We start from the raw sequence: 19,248 nt of genomic DNA, 5'->3' as shown, positions 1-19,248 counted from the left end.
TAAAATAATCACCCTGTTGAAGAAATCATAATCCTCCACAGTTTATTGCATCACATCTGCCTAATGACAAAACTATTATAAATCATGTTGAACTTTCCTGGAATGTCACTCCTATAAAATCACCACTTATAACCAAACCTCCTATTTACTGTAAAGTGTGCAGTTCTTCCCAAACAAAGGGGCTCATATCTGTTTTTCAGAACTAATGGGATAGCAAAGGATAACAAACCAGACCAAACAAGAGAGGAACTTGTTGGTATAAGTCTATCTAATATTGTAGGTACCTGATCCAGGCATGTGTCTCAACAAGGCCCGAATGAGAAGCAAAATGTTTATTTGCATAGCTAAATATACGGTTAGCTGATACACAGCCAGGCAACCTCAGCAGGTGACCTTTATCCTAGATTCATTACTCATATCCTAGATAATGAGTAATGTATTATGTTACAGGACTAATTGCTGATGCAACATTAATACCTGATATTCAGCCAAAACCAGAAACATTATTCTCTCTCTTATTTGATTTCATTAATCTAATTTCTTGTCTTTTATTTGATTTGGTTAATCGTTGGATTTGCTTTCAGCTTTCGTCACAAAACTATGTGAATGTGTCAGGCGAGTTCAGTGGAATGACTCACTGTAATTATCAAATTACAACAAGTGTTTGTTTACATTTAAGAGCAGGAGACAAACTCTGTTGATACATGACAAGTGAAACATTATTTATGCTTTACAAACTCCACGATAATTACAAATGAAATGGCAAAACATTTCAAAAATGAATCTTAGTGAATCTTAGCTTCTTGGTCGGTAAGTCTCATCATACTGTGTTATGTTACTATGTAAATACTTTTCCATATACTGCTCCATTCCACAAACTGGTGGATAAAATTTGAAATGCAGTCTCAGTTGTACATCCATTTTGTCATGTTACCCTGCTTAGCTTTTATTCTGTTGTAGTCAGTAGTAAGAAACTATTCTTTTGCAAAAGCAAAAGAGAGTGAACAGAAAGTGAGAAAGGAAATTCTAGTTAAAGTGAATAAATGGGAAACAAAGACAGAATCCAGCATAACTTTTAATGATCAAATAGAATAGGTTTGCATGATGGCATTTCATATTTTGTGTGATCTACATATCTGTAACCCCCCCATGTGATATACAGAAAATAGTTAAAAAATAGTTGTTTTTCATCAGTTTAGCGCCGTCTTGCTGAGTCACAATTTGACAACCCAAATCTTCTGTGACATGTGAGAGAGATGTGAACACCCTAAAGTGTTTGCCTGCAGATGTGACATGTAATTATTCAGTGCTGATCTGGGTTGTTCTCCTTGTGAGTTGTGAGCATCTCCAAAAGTAGGAAGTCAAAGACAGCTGGACCTTGCTGTTTCTTGAGACTTCCAAGACTTACTCAGTGAATTTTGATCAGGGCCACTCTGACTGTATCTCATGACCTGAGAGACACATTGTGAATAACAATTAGCCCGTCAGGATCTGAACAGCTGCTCGCTGACAGTAATGGATGAGCAAATATGTGAATACATTGTGACGAATGATACTCATTACCCCAAAGCGCAACAAAGCACAACCTTATGTAACTCCAAGGATATCCTAAATAACTTAAAAGATTTTCATTTTTGTCAAACCCAAAGTACAGGCTGAACAAACACGTTTCACTCAGTCAATGAAGAAAGAAAGAAAGGCCTGGTGAACAGTTACCATGACTCCCTTGAGTGGTCTGGTAGGAATGAACAGTGGATACAACGGTAGTGATTAAATTAAAAGTTTTTATACCTGATTACCCCATTTTAGGCTACAAGAAGTCCTCTTGAAGTTTGACATCAGTACAGTGCAGCACATATACTCAGGTATATTTAGTTGTGTTTCTGCCCTTATTTATCACGTCAATATTTTAGGACTGATGGTTATTAAGTCTGTTCTGTTCTGTAATTCTGTCTGTTCAATAATTTGTTTCTTTTTCTTTCCTTCTTCTTGTACCTTCTCCAGTCAGATCCCTACGAACGTGATCAACTAAAGTCTTCTCAGTGGCGGCACCTTGTGGTTGTTTGTGCCTGTTGCAGGTTAAATTGTCCCTTTTCAAGCGTAATTCTAGTCGGTTCATCTTGTTTGCTGTGAATGGCAGAATGCGCTGGTCAGGATGAGAAGAGCTGCTCATTGACAGTGTTTACAAGGTTTGTGGGGATAAAGGGACTATATGTTTACAGCTACATATCTGGTGACAATGTTATTTGCATTTACAATAGGAAGTAGGTCAAAGGTTAAATGGGGTGACCCCAGTGGGCTGAAATATCAATCACTGTAGTCACTGTAGCAAATTGATATGAGGGATGATGCCTCCACTTTAATAGATGTTCATAATGTACAAAATTAGTTCTGTGGTTTAGCATTTGACTAATTGGGAATTAACTATTTGTCCATGTTAGGATTAAATGCAACAATGAAACAATCACACACAGTTTAGAGGAAATATTAATTCTAAATGAGAGCTAGTTCAAATCATATAGAGTGAGGGGAGGTGTGATAAATATATACACTGAAATACCCTCAAGATGAGATAAATAACTGTGCAACAAAAACAGTTTTTGAACATTTCTTTTAAATTAAATAATACTAATTTGCATGCCTTCTGTAAAAAGGATGAATGTGTTATTTTCATTTGAACTACAGCAGTACAAACCAGTTTTTGGGAATGACTCAAGGTGTACTATATAATAGTATTATCTATGTAGTACTGTATTTAAACATTAAACAATTTGCTTGGGTTATGTGCATATTACACTAATCACTGTCTGATGATCGGGGCTATTTTTGGACATTTTGGTGCCCTTGGTGAGACATCCACTGGCGCCCCTGAGGGAGCCAATCTTTTCATTTGAATATTTTATAACAATTATACTCAATTTTTCAAAACTTTATTATTTTAAATGTAGCTTTAATTATCTTCACATCCCTGCTGCTGGTCTATTACATCAACGGTTCAGTAACAAGGCTCTGCTTTAATGCTACATCACTGCAAATTTAGAGCAAACTGAGCTCAAAACATCTTTCTTTCTGTTAAAAAGTCATCTTTATTGTTAAATTCAGGATGTTTGGGTTACTAAAGTAGGTGGTTGAGTAGTCTACCACGCTCTTATTACCAAATATCTGTCTCATGTCTTGACTCTGAGCGACCAGTAGATGGTAGTGTCTAAACAAAAGAGCAGGAGGATGATGTACTGACCTAGGATGCACTGCAGTGTTGCAGCCACAGACCTGCTGGTTTGGACTCAGCAATAACTAATCAAAATAAATCACACGTGGGTCAATGAGTGGAAACAGCTGAGTATATGCTTTATCTCCCGAACATGTAGCTGAAGCAGACAGACTGATGACATACAGAGAAATAAAAATAGTTTATGAGTGAGGGGGAATGGAGCGAGACAGTACAGTAAAGAATAATACTGAGAAACCTAAACTAGCACACTGTAACTGATCATGTAGTGAGACCTCCTTTCACAGCATGACACACAACTTACAATTGAGATCTGAAGAAGTAAATAAAATACAAAATGTGCAGAATAAATTTTATGTTGCTGTTTTATATGAGGATCCCTGCACCTTCCATCTCCTCTTCCACTGCGCCTACATACAGTAAGCTCCTGGCAGTTTATTGCATGGAACAGTGATTATCATTTTAATTACAGAGGTGCTTATTATAATCCTACTGGACCTGCCTGTTAGCATGCTCGTTAAAGTGTTGCTTATTATCCTTGACACTGTGCCACACGCAAACAACAGCTCTCCCACTGAAACGGAATATTTAAATAAGACACAACCAAACCCATTTAAGGGATTGTTTGCACTAGTAGCTATTTACTTTTTCATGAAAACATTTTATTGCTCAACAGTATGTAATGCATACAGCCGCACGTACATTATGCAACATGAAAAGTTAATGAGGAAAACAAAATGGAATGAAAACATTATTTCAATGAAACTCAAATAGTTAAATCTATTTGTGTGCTTGTTTGTCATTTTTCATCCGAACTCAAAATGTATCAAGAGTTTAAAAGAGGTCTCTATCACCACAATGAACATTTCAAAACTTAACAGGCCAGTGTAAGAAGAATTTTAATTCCTTTGGTGTCTGCAAAAAATGTGCATCTTACTGATAGTTAAACAACACTAAAATATCAGACTGGAAACAGAAGAACAGAATAGTTTAAAATGTGTTAAGTGAGTTAAAAATACGACAAGTACGAATTTCACAGTAAATAGTGTGAGTTACAGGAACATTTCAACTGGAGACAAACTCTGAGGCACAAATAACAGAATTCACAGGACAGTTTAACAGACACACATTGCTGGCTGATGAAAAAAAAATGTGGGGGGAGAAAAATGAATCCAAGACAAGAAAAGAAATTAATAACATGACAAATACACGGTAACCTCAACAGTCAAATCACCCAATAAACATGTTAAACTCTGTGTGCTGTGACATAAAAAATAATGGTAAGAAAAGGGAAAATACATAGAAACTACATTTTTTAAAAAACCCACCACTTGTGAACCTCACTCACTCAGAATGTTGTGGAAAGCAATAATACACACCATATCAATAAAATTCAACAAACATCATTAAAACTACCTTACCAAATGCCAAAGAACATGATTTTGTGGATTTCTGGAATTAGTAAGCTAAAAGGACTGCTTGAACTGAACACCTGTGTGCACTCCCTCCTTTTTTTTTCAATCTGTGTGTTTGAGCTCTACAGTATCTGCATGTTGAGGCACTTGGAAAGAATATGATTGTACTGTATGTAGTATATTATGTACATTTGTTATGCTTGTAGAGTTTTTGTGTGCCTGTAAATCACACTCCTTCCAAAATGAACATATGCTTAACCTTACAGATCTAAAACTGAGTCAAATTTGCTTATGGTCATCAAGCCACACAATGAATGATACTGAAAGTCCCACGGTCAACATGATCACTTATTCTTCTCTCAGCTGATGTGAATGAATATTCAAAATGCAGAAAAAAATGTTTTTCAGATCATGAGGTGGTCATGATAGCCTAGTTACTGATTCCAGATCAGTATTCGAGCTCTGAGGGCTGATGCCTTTGACCCAGAGGAAATGGGCTGGGCCTGTAATCTCTGGCACCTGATCTAAAAGTGAGACGCTGACCAAGATTAGCCTGGCAAGAATCCATGCCGAGACCACTGAGGACAGTGCAAAAATGTGTTGGAAAAACTGCTTCTTTTCCTTGTGCTTCTCCTAAAGCGTCCTACTTTCACGCCGTTAAAATGAACGCATCTTCCCTTAAAGTATAACCATGAAACACTTACTACAGAATTTAATTTATCAAGCAGATTACATGTACAACTATCAATGCTACATTTTAATTAAGGAAAAAAGATGAATAATAATATTCACAGTCAAACATCATTTAGCCAGTCGTGGGCTCAGTCTTCCAAATAACAGATACCTTGCACGCACTGTAAATCACAAAATAATATCCTCGATCACTGGTCCCACACTAATACATCACTCCACATGTTAAGAGAACAGCTCAATTCCAAGCAGCCGCCGATGGTCCCTCTACTCCACTAGCAGTCTGGAGGCTGACATTTTGACTTAAGGCAGGCTAGCAATGTCCCGCTTTGGAGGGGGTCCATCTGGCTTGCAGGGAGACCCGTTGGCTTTGTCCTCAAAGATTAAGACTCTGTGGAGAGAGAGAGAGGAATCATGAAAAAAACACAAGTCAAATATATCGGCAATGTTTAAAAATAGAAAGCAATAGCTAAACACAGTACACAAATAATTATAGTGTAATGCCTGAGTCCTTATCTTCAAAACCTGTGCAAAATGATGGGTGAAGGGGGTCAGAATCGATGTGATTGCACTGAAAAATTAAAACAATTCTTGAGAACTAGACAGAGGAACAGTTCAATTACGTAAACATTTGAGTACGGTATGCCTGCTGCCAGAGCTAACCTTGGCTGAACCAGGTTTTTATATAAGTTTTTGCTAATGAATAAGTGGTGCAGCATTGCGAGGTGGTTGCTAAGGTGTTGCTCAGTGATAGGTACACTCTTCAGGGTCAGGCATCTAGGGCACTTTCAGAAGGTTATGTGGCAGGTATAGTGCTCTGGGCAGTTGCTGGGGCGGAATGGGATGTATGTGTTGGTTTTTATGGTTTGTGGTTGAATACTAAGGAAAACTTCATGGTTGCTTTGGTGCACTGTATGTCTGTAGTAGTGACACAGGCTGATATCACCCTGTGTGACCCAGCAAACTCACTGACGATGTACATTATTATATCAATATTCAGATTTGGTCTTAGTTATGTCATATTGATGTCTACACTACAGTAAGAGCAAATTACTCTTACTGTACTGTAGTAAAGATGATTGCTGGCTTCAATTTGGATGAAGAGGCAGCTGATTGAGTATAAATGAGTTGGAAAAGTGGGAAATGGGTGGGTTAAATTAGGAAATCTCAATCAGCTGTGTTGAATATTTTGGGATGGAGGATGAAAAATATAGACTAAACAATGAAAGAAGTTCAAATGGGAGTTTTAGAGCAAAGACTTAAATGAGCTTAAGAGGACTGAGAGGGAATTGAGGTTTCCTTTAATTGTCTTTGTTGGAATAAGGATAAAACATAAGCTGAGATCTGAGCCCTGAAAAGAGTTGAACTATTAACACTTTCATTTTGAAAAACTAGGTCCATCCCTTGTTTCCTGTTAACATTATGCTTGCTGTGATAGTCGGTCTTACATGGTGTTTGGGCATACACCGATTACATTACTTGCCCATTTAAGTTCATTTTCGCATATCAGCCCTCACGTACATCAAATAAAAAAATTCTAAATTTGTAAAATACTCAGCGTGTTATCAATACTAAGTTGGACAATGAACGCTACAATTATAAACTGGAAGTGTCTGCTCTGTGACCGTTCACAGGAGCAGCAGCAGCAGTGTCGCAACGCAGAGTAACGGAGTGAGACATCTGTCCTCCCTCCTGCTCTCTGTTGTAAACACACGTAGGTGTTAGTGAGCAGCAGCTCTTATGTCTCCCAGGGTGCTTGGTGCTTGTTTTCGGCAGGAACTCTCCCGCTCTCTGCCTGCTCAGCCTGCTCTCAGTGTGTCTCTAATCCTAGGGTCTATCTGTAATAACAATACAGGTGTTACTTTCTTATTAGGCTGTCACCCAGTTGGTGTGCCGAATGGTTGAGACCAATATGCTGCCAATCAGTGTGGTAGAGGGTAAGGGATTGAAAGTCATTTTCCTAGCTGTTTGAAGTTTTGTTATTTTGTACCAGTGTTACAAATGATACTGTCAATGCCTCTATATGTAATGTAATGGCCTTTGCTCAACAATTGTGTTATCTATCCCTGTGTGTGGCCTATGAACGTATTGATAGGGGCAAGTTTATGTACATGTGTGTACTCTGTCACACACATACACACAAACAAACACAAAGATCTGAAAATATAATTGGTATCTGTGCGTGTGTGTGTGCTTAATAAATGTGCTTAAAGAGCTGAACATTTTGTTATTTGAATGGTTTCTGTAGCTGAAAGTATGCAGAAGTAGTAGTCAAGCAAAAAATATACAGAAGAAGAATAATAAAGCTTAGAAGAACAGCATTCACACTAATCAGTACACACACATACATGAACTTGTCCATATCAATAGGTTCACAGGCCACACACAGGGAGAGAGATAACACAATGTCGTTGAGCAAAGGCCGTTAGGTATAAAGGCACTGTCAGCATCATTTAATCATGAACCAAACATTTTTATGTAATAACTCATATGCTGTGAAAATGTAATATAATACAATTAGAATGGTGAAAACAAATGAGAAGTTCCATGAGGTAAGACTGTGCTTGTTGAAATAATATTTAATCTCAATGGATTCAATATCTTTTCCTACACTGACATTTTATCAAAATAAACAATATAAAAATACCCGCAGGATCTCAGTTAAATAACAAATTACCAGTGTTTTATCAAATTAATGTCAACGATGGAAGAAGACAAAAGACAGAGCTCAGACACATTCAAGTACAACGCTCTGTGTAAGATTTTGCACACATTCAAGTCAAGTCAGTTTTATTTGTATAGTGCCAAATCAGAACAGAAGTTATCTCAGGGCACTTTTCATATAGAATTGGTCTATGTGGTTTGTCTAAGTGATGTTACCATACCTAGCTGTCCAAGAAGGTGGACCCGCTCAACCAATTACATTTAGGGATAAAATGGTGACTGCAAGTGAATGTCACATCAGCTAAGAATCAACCAACTGCTGTTAACTGTTGTCTCAGTCCAGGGTCAGACTGGTCATTTAATAGAGATTAACATGAAAGTTAGATGTCAAACTCCAGCTCAGAAGCAATTCATTATAAACTCAGAAGAGGACTGAAAAAAAGCATAAAGCTTAAAATGCGATAATTAAAAAACTGTACAAGTTATGAAAAGCTGAATAAAAGTTTAATAGCTGAAAGTCTTGTGACCTGTTTAAAAGCTTAAATGGAATCTCTAGCTGAAAGTATGCAGCTTTTATTTTGAAAAGTCTGGCTCATCCTGACTTTCCTGTTATGATAAAGTTACCATCTTGGGCTTTCATTTTGAAAATGGGAAATGACACCGTGTGTGTGCATGCAGTGTTGAATATTTTCAAAAAGTCTGAATTGGATTTAAAAGTTGAATAAAACTCCTCATGTATGAAAGATGTGGAACATTTTAAGGTTTGAATGGAGCATGAATTAATAGATAAAGAGTTGAAAATGCATGAAAAATAAGCTGAAGCTGTTTTTTTGGAGTGAACATTTGAAAATTTTGAACATTACATCTATTTACTTATAAAAAAAAAATGTTGAAAAAAGCTTAATATTTAAAAAAGTCTTAGCATAAATGTCCTTAAAGAGCTGAACATTTTGATATTTGAATGGTTTCTGTAGCTGAAAGTATGCAGAAGTAGTAGTCAAGCAAAAGACATATGGCAGAAGAATAATAAAATAATAAAGTAATAAAATAATAAACACACTAATCAGGAAGACATAAGGTTAAAACACTGTAAAAGAAGTACAAACACTACAATCATGATGTGTCAGTGAGGAGGGAAACTCAGCTGCTGAAGAAGCCGCGGTCATATTCAGGGTATGAACTGGCCGAGCATTAAGTGAAAGCAAAGGAATGAAAGGAAACCAAGCGACTGAGGGGAATAGTGGTTTAGACTGTACACAGTAGAGTGAGGGATCTGACGGGAGCTATTCGCAGCGAATGTCTGTCTTTAATTTCCTTTTTTGGAAAACCTACGCAAAGCCCCGCTAAGCCCATAAGGAGCAATGATCCCAGCGATGAAACCAGCCCTCAGCATCTCAAACTCTGGCATATCTCTCTGGCAAACACTCTCATTTCCTTTTTCTGCAAACTTCCTCTGCACTCAAACGCTGGGTGAAGTCGGTCAGGTCACCGCTGAGTCACCCTTCAGCTACTGATTCAATGACGAATCCAATAATAAGTAAAATACGCTGTTTTTCTTTAAAGAAGTGATTCATAGTAAATACGTGAATTACATTTTTGTGATTTGGAATACATTAAAATCAATCAATTTATGATACTGCCATGTTTGGTTAATCTGTTCTATGTACAGAAGAATTTAAGAGATCAAGTGATTGGTTGCCTTAATTTTCTTACCAAATATTTATCACATCTGTATTTATATTGACAAAAATACACACATACCCACCCACACACATAGATAATAGTTAGTAGATCCACACTGTGTGGAAGGCTTTTAGTCAAGAATAAAATAAAAAATCTGCATCTATTAGAGTCAAACCTTGGATAAACAAACTAGAGCGACTGACTGTATATCATTTCACATTGTTTATTGCATTTCAGTGGAAGGCCTTTCACAGTCTGAGCCCAATTGTGGACCCTGACCTCCAAAATAGTCCTCTACTTGCAACTAAATCAATTGTTTTGCCAAATGCTTTGAATAACGCTATTGTAAAGCTGTTTTGTACACTCAACCTCTCCCTCCCCTCTCCTCTCTCTAGAGACAAAAACAATAGGCGTTGTAGACCTTTGCAGTTATTGAGCAATGATGTACGATTCTCCTGATGCAGCAAAGTTGAAAACAATTACACACATCCGCTTTTTAGGAATATGGCCGCTCTCTTACTAGAGTGCTACCGAGTGGACGAGTGAAGCGGGGAGGCAATGAGACATTTATAAATAGTGGCTGTGGGATTATGGGATACACTTTCGAAAAATGGTTGAGGGCAAAGGAGGAAAAGTTATGCATTTCCTGTGCTTGGTGTATTTGGGATTATGAGATTTGTCTACTAAAGGGTCCAGCCAGCTTATTCCAGCAGAGCTGACATGCAGCAGCCACTACACTCTGGCTTTTGCAGTCTGACCCAGTGCAAGGCTGCTTTAAAAGGCTTATATCGGTTACACTAACCTGTTTTAAAAATATATCCAGGTAATTTTGAAAGAAACAAGTTGTCCTGTATGAGTTCTTGGCATAGAATATGATGAGTTTTGGCGTATTTGTCAGTCCTACGTGACTGTCAGTGGTTAATCAGCCTATAATCAGTTACCTAAGCACATGATCCCAGCTAAGGATAAGGATGGGTTGACTATGGATAGGCTATATAGATGGGTTTTGTTGCCATGGAGATTAACGACTAATGCATCATGTGGGTAGTGACATCAGCGCTTGTCATCCCAGAACCCCTGCTGATGGATAAAACAATTGGCTGACACAGCACACGATTCATATACTCCCTCTCCATTATGTGAACACACACACAAACACACACACACACACACACACACACACACACATACACAATGAACCAGCAGAGGGTTTAAAGTAGGGCTGAGTGATATCTCAAATTAATTCAGTTAATTTAATTTTTTGTTTTAGCTCAATGTGTAAAATGTCTAAATTGTAAAATTGAGTTATTACAATATTCACAAAAAATGTTATTTTTAGTCAAAAAGTAACTTAGATGGTAGCTGCTACCAACTGTGATTAGTTACACTACATGTAATTTACAGGACTCTTGTAACTTCAGGCGGCTAGCTGCCTCTGGCTATCTTACAGTGAATTTAACAGCCGAATCTATGAGAAGGACAGACTAAAAATGACTTTGTACACTGATCTGCGCTCTCGGTTTATGTTTGTTGTAAGAGTTGAAGCGCCGGGAGTCAACTGAACAGTTTCCAGATTCTAAATTGTATAGTTTGTCTCTACACTAGCTAGCAGCAGCCCGCAGATATCGGGCTGATGTCTAATCAAGAAACACAAACAACAGCACATCAATTAGTGAGCGGACCATTCTGCTCTATCTGTGCTGAAACCGGATGTCCTGAATTTAGTTGAAGAATCTGGTGCTGATAGTCAATAGCTATGTGGGATAACTTGTATTTTATGCATAATGATGACAGCCTTGCAGGGGCGCAGGTCTTTTATATTTCTTACTCAACTGTCTTAAAAAATATTATCTTATAATATATATAATATATCATCTTATAAACACATTCACAGAGGTTTACTTACAGTTTGAGCACAGCTGAGCGCTTGCCCAACATCATCTTGACAAAGTCCCTGTAGTCAATAGTGTTGCTGCTGCTGCCGCCAGTCACCTCCACGATCATTTTTTTCAACTCCAAGTGGGTCTTGGGTACCCCTAGCTTCTCCATCATCCTCTTCAGACCCATAAGATCTGGGACAAGGAAAGACAATCAGATGACTGCTTACGTGGGGAAATATGAATGTTTTTTTTTTTATCTATTCAGAGTGTAAGTCTGTATTTCTCATGAGGTCATCAGGGTCATCTTGGATTGGGCTTGAGACTTAAAGCTTTAAACATAAAGCTTGTGAAACCAGGAGGTATAAGTGAGCATTTAGGAGGCAGGGAGAGTTTAATCAGTGAAGCTATTGAGTTGCATTATGGGAAATGTAGAATCCAGTGTTATTGGAGCTTTACTTGTACTAAAGACTAAAAGTCATGGTATCTCTGCCTTTGCTGCTTCAGTTTTGACTTTGATTTCTTTTTAAAATCTGTCTTGCGTGAATATATATGTGCCAAATGTCATTGAAATCCCTCAAATAATTGTTGAGATATCTCACTCTGGACTAAAACGTCAAACTGACATCGCCATTTCTAGAGCGATGCTGCTCATGTGGCTAAAAAAAAACTGAAATTATAGGACACTTCTTGTTCACAACTTCTTTCAGGACCTGCAGACAGAAACCATATCTGCCGTCTGACTCCTACACTACAGCTCACCTCGCTGCTCGTGAACCAAAGGCCTTTCACACCGGTGTACAGTATGGTTTCACTTTACATACAGACACAAACACGACACATGAGCCTGTTCATGCTCACACCGGTCAGACAATACACACACACAGTATTAATTACTGTTCCCTCGTGTCGCCACTGCACTTGGGTCAACTGACAGTTGTTTTCTGGGGTGCAGCTGGTGTTTTGGTGGTGACTTCTACTCACCAATCTCTCCTTCGTCAGTCAGGTCAAACTCAGCATATTTATCTGTGAAACAAACACACACACAAGAGATTGTTACTCGCAACGCTATTTCATTCTCGACTCACACTACACATCCTGTAATGCAACATCTTCCTGCAGCTGGCATCTTACATGTCAGCAAAACTGTTAGCACGAGCTTTATGGTGATTTCACTGTCTTACACGCTGCAGACAGCTGACCTGGCATGAGGACAGACACAAATAGCTGATAATGACAGGTGTGTCTTTGTGTGTGTGTGTGTGTGTGTTTTTTTTGCATGTCTGTCAGCGGAAAACAGGCAAAGGGCAGCTGAGCGGGGCTGCCATGCAAGACAGATTAGAGGGAAAAGGTCAAGAAATTGAAATAGGATTTTAAGGTCAAACACAGCGAGAAGGAAGGAAGAAAAACAAAGATACCTGAGTTAAACTTCTGTTGCTGAGATATTACATACTACGCTACTGTCACTCACTTCTAGTCTGGTAACATGCAGATAAAACACTGATGAGTGGCAAAAAAAAATCACAATTAAAAACATACTTTGCACTATTTTTACCTTCCTTAACTTTTTGCGGTATTAACTTTCAGCAGTATTTGGTATTATCTTGTAGGCGATATCGCAAACAGGGTTTTTTTAGTGGCAAAGAGCAATGTAAAGAACATGCAGGTAGTCATTTAGCTTTAAGAAATTCTTTGACATTTTGGGCAATATGCCTACAGGATTTCTTTCCTGTACTTTGAAGAGTTAGATGTCCATGAAATATGAAACCGGAGCCAGGAAACTGTTAGCTTAGTATAAAGACTAGACGCAAGAGGAAACAGCTGGCCCTGTCTGTTTTTTTTTTTTTTAATTTTGTTTATGCAAAACAACAAAACATATACAAAACATATGAAAATACATATTATCCAAAGCCAATTATAATGTGATTTTCCTTTTAGAGACAATTTGTACCAGGGGGAATTTTCCAAAAATTCCCCCTGGTACAATTTTCCTGCAGTATCTTATCTGGTCATGATGGTAGGCAGTGTTATAACCACAGACAGCTTTGCATTTAAATAGTAAATCTTTACTACTTTCTACTCTCCTTCTCTGATAAAAGTGCATTATTAACATACTACTGAAGTTGCTGCTGCTATGAAAACTGATAGCAGACAAGACATTTTCCCGCTTCTCCCTAAATTTCGCCATTCTTTCGACTGTGGAAGACCACTTTATTCAGATTACACTTGCTATTTCTGTCCCACAATGGACGCTCTGTGTGTGCATCGGGAGGGAGAGAGAGAGGGAACTGTGTTAACTGTGTGAACCCATGGGGAGTAGGACAGGACAATGCTAACCCTGTTCATAAACTCTGAGGAGTGGGCCTCCACACACACACACACACACACACATACACATACAGAGCAGGTCTTGAGTGGGACACTTGTCTTGTAGCAGTCTGTTGATCATCTGCAGCCACAGAAAGTGGCTTGAACTGAACAACCATGCAGTATTTAGTCTGTCCTCCTAACCTACATTCCTTCAGAAACTAACGTGACGAACTGACGCTGCCATCAGCTTACGAGCTGCGAGTCATTTTCACTTTAACTTTTATTTTTTCTTGCTTCTTTTTGATGTTTGTTGACATTATTTTGATTTAATTTGTTGCTGCCAACCGCTTTAATTTGAAGGGGCTTTTCGACTTATCAAAAAAGAAAACAAACCATGCTGATAAAATAGCTGAAATGGACAATGACTTCCCCTGCCACTTTGGCCAATAGATAAAGAAAGAATTTTCCCATATCTTTAAAAAAAAAAACCCGACCCTAAGGGCAGATGGGAGGGTCGATGCAGGCTTCTGTTCGTTTGAAAAACAACTTGATTTCCGTTCTCCTCCCAATCTGTCCTCAGACTGACTAATACATAATAAGCTTTGTAGTCCTGTTCAGTTAAAAACACCTAAACCGGATGCAAACTCAAGCTGCTAATTAAAAAAAAAAACCCCAAATGTTCATACTATATGAAACATGACACAGAGAGAGTGAAATAATCCTCTTCCTGTTTCAGGCTGCTCCTTTGTGCTGCACATTTCTGGCAACAATACCAGGACTAATTACACCAAAAAAAGGAATACATACAACAACGGTCTAATCATTCTTCAGCTATTATACTTTGCAGTCAGCACTGATTTGGCACTGACATAAAACAGTAAATATTCAACATATAAGGGCTTTAGAGTGGTAAATGTGTGTGCTATAAAATTCATGATATACAAGCATAAAATCACACAAATCTTTATGATATATCTTCAGGGTTTCACTCATGAAATTAGTGGTAGTGCCATTGATGGTGGTAACAGGTGATAAAAGTCACAACTCAATTCAAACTCTACTGGGGTGATGGTGTGTCCAACTGGTGAGACTAGCTTCAGCCTGGTGTCTGACTGGCACCTTAGCACCTGAGGTAACACTTTACTTTGGATTTATAAGCTATATAAACACTTAATAAATGGTTTATAACACAGCTTAATGTAGTCATGAGGTGCCTCCGTTAATGACAACTGTGAAAGTTTAAGTGAAAGTTGTTTGATGTCTGTTTTAGTAACAAACACGGTGACAAGCGTCTGTGTTATAATAACTCATATAAGAAACATATCATTAGATTAATACACCTGCTGCAGCCTTTACGTCAGTGTTAAAGAAGAGTTTGTGTAAGAATTGTTTGGTCTTCAGTTGAATTGATGCTATTTGGTTGGTGGTTAAAAGGCACCATGTTTAGACACTGACCTCTGGGAAACTGGGACAGTATGGAAACAGATGGAAAAAGAAAGTGCGAAAAAAAAAAATAGCTATCTTCTCAGGACCTAGGTGTTGGGCCCCCTTTCTGTTTATATACTTCTGCTCCATTTCCTCCAGCAGGCACAGATTGTAAGTAGGACACTGGAGCATGTTTCTCTTTTCAAGACATATGTATGCCTGTTAGAATAAACAGCTTTATGTTATTCTGTCTGGAAAAGCGCAGATAGAAAACTCACAGACGCTAAAAGAAAGGAAAAAAAAAAACTCTACAAGCACCAAATGCATAGACTACATGTGTAATATCTAAGGAATGAGGAGGAGTCCTTTGGTAAATCAAGCAATTTCATTCTCCTAGCGGCAGTGTTTTCTCTATTCCCATGAGCTATGAGTTTACCCAGGAAAGTTTGGAATATTGTAACAACAAGCAGAGAAACGCCCCGCTACATTCCTCCGAGGCCGTTGAGGACTCGGCCTTGCAAACCTCTTAGAAATCACAGCGGTCTGTCTTTTCCCACAGAGAAAAACAAAATACTTCAGAGTTTTGTGTGCGTGCGGACTGCCAACAAATAAACAAATATCGAGGCGAAGACAAAAGCTAGAAAAAACAGGAACACACCCACAAAAAGACAGCCACATGCTTGCAGATCCTTAAGGAATTAAAGGGAGGACTGGACTTGCTTACTTTTGAAACCTTCCAATTTTTCAGCCAGGTCTTCTTCATCCCTGTATTTCTGGTCTTCCAAGTATTCCTGGGAATGATGGAGAGAGAGGGGTGTGAACAAAAGGTGATCAGAAAAAAAAACAAGTTTTACAGGGTTTACTGAAACTCTTCAGCCAATCTACATTTAGTTGAACACAATACACTACATAAGAAGGAGGAAGCCCACACACAAATCAAAGTACATTCATCTAATCGTATCCTGTCAAATCTGTCTTCAAGTTGAGCGTGATGACTCACAATCTTAAGATGTACTTCCTCCGGGATTGTCATTACTTATCATTGTAATCATTAAGTGGGACACCTCACAAGGGTGTAAAAGGAAAGGAGTAGGAAAATGCCCAAAGGGGAGCCACTTTAATGAAATTATAATGACGCAATCTGCCATGTGGGAGTCAGCTTCACGGAAAGAAGAGAGACCAAGAGAGAGACAGAAAGTACCGTTGTTATCTGCCTTGACCTCTATGTGTCCGTCAGGTTTATAATTAAGGGTGAACAGGGTAAACACCACTACTGGATGTTTATCAGAGAGGCTTGACTCAGCTGTGCTGAATCACCACTACAGCCTTCGCACACAGGAATGTCCGTTCTCAAACACACAGTATCACGCAAGAATGCAAGTACCTTTGAACAAATATGGTGCTAGTATTATGAGGTATGAAAGCTCTGTCAGTATCTGCAAAGAATGTTTTGCCATAGAAAGGTCAAAGACAGAGCAAATCTCCTCCAGCAAGATACTTAGATTTTCTAAATATTTTAGGGCTGTAACAGAATTAGTAGTAGTAATAAATTAACTGTTTGGTCCATAAAATATCAGAAAAAATTGAGAAATGTCCACCATAATTACTCTGAGAACATGCAGGCGTCTCAAAAACTCTTGCTTTGTCCAAACCAGCAGACCAAAACCAAGGGGTATTCAATTTCATATATAGAAGATTAAGAAAACCAGTAAAATATTCACATTTGAGAAGCAGGAAGCAATGATTTTTTGGGGGGGTATTTTTGCTTGAAAACATTACAACAATCAATGTAGGCTGCAACTCGAGAATATTTATGTTATCGATTAATCTGCAGATTTTTTGGGTTAATCCATCATCAAAATTAAAACACATAGCGCAACTCCTTTCCAGCAGCACACCCTGCTTTATTCAGCTGTAGCCAAAAATAATAATTTTGACAGCCTTACATTGAAGCTCAAACTGGTCTGCACCTCGCTGTTCTTAAAGCAGACAATCTGGTTAATTGATGAACCGTTTTGTCTATAGAATGTCTGAAGATAGTGAATAATAGCCGTAATAATTTCCCCAGAGTCAAATGTGACATTTTAAAACATCTGGTTTTGTCAGTAAAAATCCAGAGAGAATCATGTATGACAAAGAAAAGCATTAAGTCATCACATTTTAGAAGCTAAAACCAGCAAATGTATGGCATTTTTTGCTTTAAAAAAGGACTTAAACGATTGATTGAATTGTTCTGTTGACCAATCATCTAATTGTTGCAGCTCTAAAGCAATGAAACAATTCACTTATTATCACACTATTCACAGATTAACTTTCTGCCAACTGACTAATAAATTATTCAACTAATCATACCAGCTCCCAAGTTTTTATCAGATGAGATTTTCACAGAAGGAGCCACCCTTTATACAGTACATAACAGTGATGGTATTTGAGGTTTTATTCCCACAGGATCCACTCACGCAAATGCACCCATATTAATATAATGCAACAATAGAATAAATGTCTGGACTGGATTTAATCACAGTACGGTTATTATTAGAACTAGCCGCTTAGGAATCTGGGGTCTGATCTCTTCCCATTTCTCTAATGAACAAATGAAGGATATCAAAACACTGCATGAATCACTGTGGGGGGAGCAGGGAGTGTTTGCAACTGTGCACAGAAATGTCACAGGCGCTCCCGGCTGCCCTCTTGCCGCGACCTGGTTTTCATGTGGCATCAGCGGGGAGCCGATGACAAGCAGGCAGGCAGCCAGCAGAGTAATAAAGGAGGGAAACAGAGATTATACAGACATCTAGTTAATCTGTGGGAACTACTGCAGAGTTATCTGACTGAACAAGGCCTAATGTCAGACAAAGAGCTCATTCAGACACCTGTTCCCCCCCTGTCTAAACACATGCAGCTCGGCGTGCACAGAAAATATGGGATGGCAAAGGCTTCAAATGCATTTTTACTCGTGGTGAATATGATCAGGTCAGGGTGAAATACTCATACACACACAGAAAGATGTATGTGACAGCATGCAAACCATTCAACAAGTGCCCACGAGACCACAGGGGGGAGAACAAAAATCAATAAAATGCATTAACAGCGTCGCTATGGTCAACTACACTGAACCGAGTGTGGCATTTGGGGGGGGGGGGGAATTCATTATTCACAGCGCTAGTGGAGCAGTTAAATCTGAATTATCAATGTGGCCTCACGTTCAAGAACAAGGCCAATGCCAAGTCAAGTGTGTGCGTGCTCCTTACATTCAAATCCCGTGAGGTGCCGTTAGAGACAGCAAATAAAGGGAACATGTGTACCTTGTTTATTTCTTCCAATTTCTGCCGCTGCTGCTCCTTTAACAGTCCAAAGGCTTTCCCTCCTGTTTAAAAAAAAAGAAAATTTCACAAACCAGCTGGTTAATATAGGCTTATCTTTAACGGTTACCCGGTCGGCCTGCTGATGCTCTATTGTAAAGAGGCTTTAGCTAGCGCCCGGGAAATAAACAAGGCAGTCCGCTAACGTATTTATTTATCTATACATTTATTACCTTGGACGTTTTTATTTGAAGGCATCCCGCGATTTATTTGTGATGTTTAGGATCCAGAAAAAAGAAAAATATCCGCGCCAGAAGGCTACCGCGACCGTCCGGGTAATACTGCTCTTCTGTCCGTTTCAGAGGTTGGGCTCAGTGGGCCACTCGGCGGTGTCGGCACCGGTGTCAAGCCAGACGTGATTAGGGGTAGCAAATCCGGTCAGGTCTTTCAAAATAAACGAGGTATTGACCCTCTTTACACAAATAAAATGCTTCTATGTTTTGACTATATAGTGTGTGTTTATGTAAGTAAATGTAAATAATAATAATAGCCAGAAGCTCTTTTTAATGCTGGTCATTGAAGTTGACACAAATAAGAAGGATTTTCAGAGGTCAGACCAGCGCTACTGTATGGAGTAATGATATTTAACTTGA

At 38.6% G+C, this 19,248-nt stretch overlaps 1 protein-coding gene and 1 long non-coding RNA gene across 2 annotated transcripts; one reads left to right on the top strand and one right to left on the bottom strand.

Moving 5' to 3' along the window:
* Nucleotides 1-711: 711 nt before the first annotated feature.
* Nucleotides 712-2,579, top strand: LOC122968904. Its single transcript, XR_006398907.1, has 3 exons — nt 712-810; nt 1,810-1,865; nt 2,005-2,579. It is a non-coding gene; the product is annotated as an uncharacterized LOC122968904 (long non-coding RNA).
* A 1,262-nt stretch (nt 2,580-3,841) lies between these two features.
* aif1l (allograft inflammatory factor 1-like) lies at nt 3,842-18,999 on the bottom strand. Its single transcript, XM_044334146.1, has 6 exons — nt 18,829-18,999; nt 18,599-18,660; nt 16,018-16,084; nt 12,543-12,584; nt 11,588-11,753; nt 3,842-5,725 (listed from the first exon to the last, which is right to left on the bottom strand). Exons 1-6 carry the CDS (start codon nt 18,851-18,853, stop codon nt 5,638-5,640), a joined length of 450 nt encoding a protein of 149 aa, XP_044190081.1. The 5' UTR covers nt 18,854-18,999; the 3' UTR covers nt 3,842-5,637.
* Nucleotides 19,000-19,248: the final 249 nt, after the last annotated feature.

Source organism: Thunnus albacares, chromosome 18, assembly GCF_914725855.1.
Source record: "Thunnus albacares chromosome 18, fThuAlb1.1, whole genome shotgun sequence".
Lineage (NCBI taxonomy): Eukaryota > Metazoa > Chordata > Actinopteri > Scombriformes > Scombridae > Thunnus > Thunnus albacares.
Note: the sequence above shows the minus strand (reverse complement) of the source record. Positions and strands in the feature narration are given on the sequence as shown.